This window comes from Scylla paramamosain, unplaced genomic scaffold (assembly GCF_035594125.1).
Source record: "Scylla paramamosain isolate STU-SP2022 unplaced genomic scaffold, ASM3559412v1 Contig71, whole genome shotgun sequence".
Taxonomy (NCBI): Eukaryota; Metazoa; Arthropoda; class Malacostraca; order Decapoda; family Portunidae; genus Scylla; species Scylla paramamosain.
This window is the reverse complement of record NW_026973736.1, coordinates 342,501-347,500: the sequence shown is the minus strand read 5'-3', so window position 1 is coordinate 347,500 and position 5,000 is coordinate 342,501. Positions and strand designations below refer to the sequence as shown.

The 5,000-nt window shown below is 38.2% G+C and overlaps 1 protein-coding gene across 1 annotated transcript in view; it reads right to left on the bottom strand.

Annotated features, from left to right (window-relative positions):
• Positions 1 to 3,597: 3,597 nt before the first annotated feature.
• The window catches only part of LOC135098624 (putative nuclease HARBI1), a 2,713-nt gene continuing 1,310 nt past the window's right edge, over positions 3,598 to 5,000 (bottom strand). The window contains exon 2 of the mRNA XM_064000967.1: positions 3,598 to 4,703. Within this exon, the coding sequence (XP_063857037.1) occupies positions 3,882 to 4,703 (822 nt within the window). The 3' untranslated portion in view covers positions 3,598 to 3,881. The remainder of the gene's footprint in view (positions 4,704 to 5,000) is intronic.

The following is a 5,000-nucleotide window of genomic DNA, read 5'->3' as shown; positions in this document are numbered from 1 at the left end:
ACCGTATAACATCACTACATAACTACCTATCCCTATACACATAACTTTTCCCTCATACATATTCGTAATTCTCTTCTTGGTATAACTTCACTATTTTTTTTTTTTTTTTTTTTTTTTTTTTCGTAAAGTACAGGGTGTTCTTATTTATTAACTACTTCATTTTTTTACCCCTACATATAGAAAGAGAATGAAAACTTCACTCGTTTCTATTCCTTCCTTCATTCCTTCCTTCACTACTAGGAGTGTGGTGATGAGATGCCTGATAGTGACGGGGGTGATGAATGGTGTTGGGCTGTCTGTCTGTATGTAAGTATGTTTGTTTGTTTGTCTTTCTGTGTATGTATATTTATCTGTATGTCTGTCTGTCTGTCTGTCTATTTTTTTTTTTAATCTTTCTGTATTTGCGTTTCTGCTTACATGTCTGTCTTTCGTCTCTCTCTCTCTCTCTCTCTCTCTCTCTCTCTCTCTCTCTCTCTCTCTCTCTCTCTCTCTCTCTCTCTCTCTCTCTCTCTCTCTCTAACTTTTCTTCCTCATAAATTTAAACGAATGAAGAGAAATCTATTCACTAATGCCGTCTCTATTTCTTTTTTTTTTTTTTTTGTTTTACTGTTTTTGAGAAGCGAGAAGCAGCGGTACTTTGAATATCTTGCATTTCCAACACATTTATATTCACCTGAGTAAGAAGTTGTGTATCTCATTCCTGAAACATTTACATAAACTCTTATTTTGCTTGACTCCTGAATACCGCACTCACACACACACACACACACACACACACACACACACACACACACACACACACACACACACACACACACACACACACACACACACAGGTGACTTAGGTTAGGTACACACAATTCCGAACAATAAATATTCTTCACAAACTTTTGAAAATCTGAAGGAACATGTAACTTTTTTTTTTTTTTCGCTTCGAAGCAACAATGGATGAAAAAAGTTCAGGTAAATGAAAAAAAAAAGATTGATTTTCCTTTATTCTATTTATCTATATTTCTCTTTCAGTTAGAGTTGCAATGCTTAAGGTAGTAGTAGTAGTAGTAGTAGCAGTAGTAGTAGTAGTAGTAGTAGTAGTAGTAGTTATTGTGTGTGTGTGCATCTGTATATCCATATCTCAATATCTGTATCACCCTGTATCTTTGTCACTCAGTCTGTGTGTATGAATGTCTGTTATTGTATCTCTGTCTATCTGCCTGTAAGAAAATGAATAAAATTTTGATTTTTTCATTCATCTTTTCTTTTTCACTCTTTTTCTTCTCTCCCTCCTTGTCCTCGCCATCTGTCACATAATCTATCACATAGTCTACCAATAAATAATTATGTAAAACGTTTGATGTGGTTTAGTGTGTGTGTGTGTGTGTGTGTGTGTGTGTGTGTGTGTGTGTGTGTGTGCCATCCATAATTCTAATAACACCTCTCTCTCTCTCTCTCTCTCTCTCTCTCTCTCTCTCTCTCTCTCTCTCTCTCTCTCTCTCTCTCTCTCTCTCTCTCTCTCTCTCTCTCTCTCTCTTTCCATACAGGTAACTCGCCCCACACCTGCTGTCACACCTGTCTTAGAGTGAGTACATCTCCTTATTTCGTGTTTACATAATATTCTTAATTGTAACATTACCTCATTCTTTTAGTAATACTTTTTATCGGTATAGTGTGGGGCCTTGCTGTGGGTGTGTGTGGCCGCCTGTACTGAGGCTGAGGTGTAGTGCTGTGGTGCACGAGACAATCTTTCCACCGGGGCAGACGGAGCTAGGAGAGTGAATGAAGGAAGGAGGAAATACAGAAGCAGGCAGGGAGTTCCAGAATTCACCAGAAAAATGGATGAACGATTACTGGTTAACCCTTGGACAGAATAGGTGTGAGAGAAGGTAGAAAATCTTGTGCAGCGAGGCCATAGGAGCTGGGGAGGCATGTAGTTACCAAGACCAGAAGAGCAATAATTAAAGTGACCCGGTAAAAGATAGCGAGAGATGCAACACTGCAGCGATGAGAGAGAGAGAGAGAGAGAGAGAGAGAGAGAGAGAGAGAGAGAGAGATGCAACACTGCAGCGATGAGAGAGAGAGAGAGAGAGAGAGAGAGAGAGAGAGAGAGAGAGAGAGAGAGAGAGGCTGAAGACTGTGTGGTGCCTTGTCTGGGCCACCTTGTGTGGCATTGCCAGCCTGGTGTATAGATGGATAATAATACTTTTAGTTCAGTGTTATCTTAAAAGTGTCAGAATATCTCCTTAAACACGAGGCAGTATAACACACGAACACAAAGGAGGCTGCACGGAGCCAGTAGGCTCCGTGACACGTGACAGTCTCTCTATAAGAACGTAAAAAAATAAGGAGACTACAGAAAACTTGTTATGGATAAGTAGGATTATTGTATTAGCACTATTATATTTTGTCCCATTCTTCCCCCGCCTCCCCCTCCCTTCCCCCGCCTTTCCTTCTCCCTGTCGGCGAGGCGCAGAGAGAGCAGCAGGCCAGTGTCAGAAGAAGGTGGATACTAATTTTTCATATTCATGTTTATACTAGTTTGTAATTAGGTTAGATTAGATTAGATTAAGTTAGATTAGGTTAGGTTAGGTTACACTGGGTTAGGTTAAGTTGGGTTGGGTTAGGTTAGGTTACATTAGGTGAGGTTGGATTAGGTTAGGCTAGGTTAGGCTAAGATTAGGATTGATTACATTATGCGGCCCATACACGCTCAAATTTTTTGTCAAATTTTTTGATGTCAAATTATTTGACATGAATTTGATCGTGTGTGGCATAATTTGATGGCCTAAAAGGTTTGATGTCAAATCTTTTAATCATCTGATTTCAGTAGATATTTTTTTATTTGACATCAAATAATTTGTGCGTGTGTGGCAGCTAGCAATAGTTTGCGCAAATTAGTTAGTGATTGGACATAATCAGAGGAGGACGTGCACGGCTCATCGTCATCATGGCTCCATCGAAACAGGAAAAGAAATTTCTTCTTGAGCTTATTGATGTATATAGAAGTTTACCACAACTTTGGAACGTTAAAAGTGACTGCTATAGTGACAGAAATAAAAAAGAAATGGGTTATGAGACTCTGTTACAGAAATTCCGTGATTATTATCCGGAAGGGACGAAGGAGGAGCTGAAGAAGAAAATCAACTCACTGCGGACGAGCTTCCGAAAAGAATTAAAAAAATTCAAAGACTCAAGCAGATCTGGAGCAGGAGCAGAAGAAATTTATGAGCCGTCATTATGGTGTTTTGATGCTCTTTTTTTCCTGATTGACACGGAAACACCGGCTTCTTCACGAAGCACAATACAATCGAGTGAAGAGGGACAAAATGAAGAGGTAAGTGAAATTTTAAGCATACTGTATTTAGCTGCATTCAATGACAGTTGCACAGCTTATCCAACATGATTAGGTATTTAAACAAATTTCATAGTTATTCATGTCTATTTGCATCTAAAAGTAAAATTAGGTCAATGTCACATTATATAATTGTGAAAAGAAACAAATAATCAATAAAAAAAAATTACATTGCTTCCCCTTTGCTTGCTTCTAAGTATATAACCTAACTGAAAAAAATAAAAGCGCTCACTTGAAGACAAAAATAAAATAAGTTATTAAAAAAATCACCGCATAATAAGGAAAAAAATAATTAGGCTACTAAAAAATCTCCGCAAAATAAGAAAAAAAATAAAGTAGGCTACTGAAAAACAAAAGCCCTAATCAATTAAGGAAAAGATATAGAAAATTAATAGCTATTACCATGTTTGTATAGTATATAAACTCTTTCTTGTCTAATAGGTTACTAAGAATTAGTCAATGTCACATTATATAATTGTGAAAAGAAACAAATAATCAATAAAAAAAAATTACATTGCTTCCCCTTTGCTTGCTTCTATGAAACCATTTTTAACTGCCAAGGAACCGATCCGAGGGTGGAAAAATAGTGCTTCATAGTATCTCGAGTAAACTTTGCTTTTTCTGACGAATTCCTGCTGAATATGGGACGTAGGGCTGCTAGTTCTCTCTGTTTAGAACGCCATTCCCCACTATGCAGCTCATGTGTGACATTGTCCTCCCAATCCACGCTTCCCGGAGCCATGTATCCGCTTGATTGTTTCCTTAAAAAGTTATGTAGATAGCAACATGTTAATGTGACAGTCGTTGCTTTTTCTGGTGAAAGCAACATTGGCCTCTGGAATACACCGAATCTTGAAACAAGTATTCCGAACACATTTTCAACTATGCGTCGTCCCCTGCTTAAACGATAATTGAAAACCCTTCTTTCCTGGTCCAAAACGTCGTTTCCCATTACACTGTAGGGTTTAAGAAGATTTTCATTCATTGCAAAAGCATCGTCGGCCACGAAAAAGTAAGGCACATCAATAGAGTCTCCTTCATGCAACGGTTCGGCTCCTGGTAGCTGTAGTTCGCCATGTTCCATCAAAGAACCAAATTTGGTATGGCTCATTACACCTCCATCTGAAACACGTCCGTTCATTCCTGCATCGACCATTATAAATTCGTATTTGGCATTGACAACTGCTAGCAGTACGATACTGCAATGTTTCTTATAGTTATAGTAAAATGATCCAGAGCCAATTGGTTTTTTAATTGAGACGTGTTTGCCGTCTAATGCCCCTATACAATGTGGTATATTCCAATGTTTATTGAAATCGTTGCTCAATTCTTTCCATTCTTCAGCAGTTTGCGGCATCTGGAAAATAAAAATAAAATGATTTTTTAAAATTTCAGATTGGCGATGACCAGGAAGGCACAGCCATACAAGAAAGGGTAGATGAAAGTACGAACCTACACACTGTTCCAGCTCAACCTGCAAAGCGTAAGAAATTGGCAAAGTTTTCTAATCGCCAAGACGAACTGATAGGCCTAGCATGTGAACATCTTCAGAAACCTGAAAATGAATTTCTCACATTGGCTAAAGCTTGGGCCAATGATTTATCTAAAATGGATCCTAAGCAATTGTTACTTGCAAAGAAGGGAATAAACGATA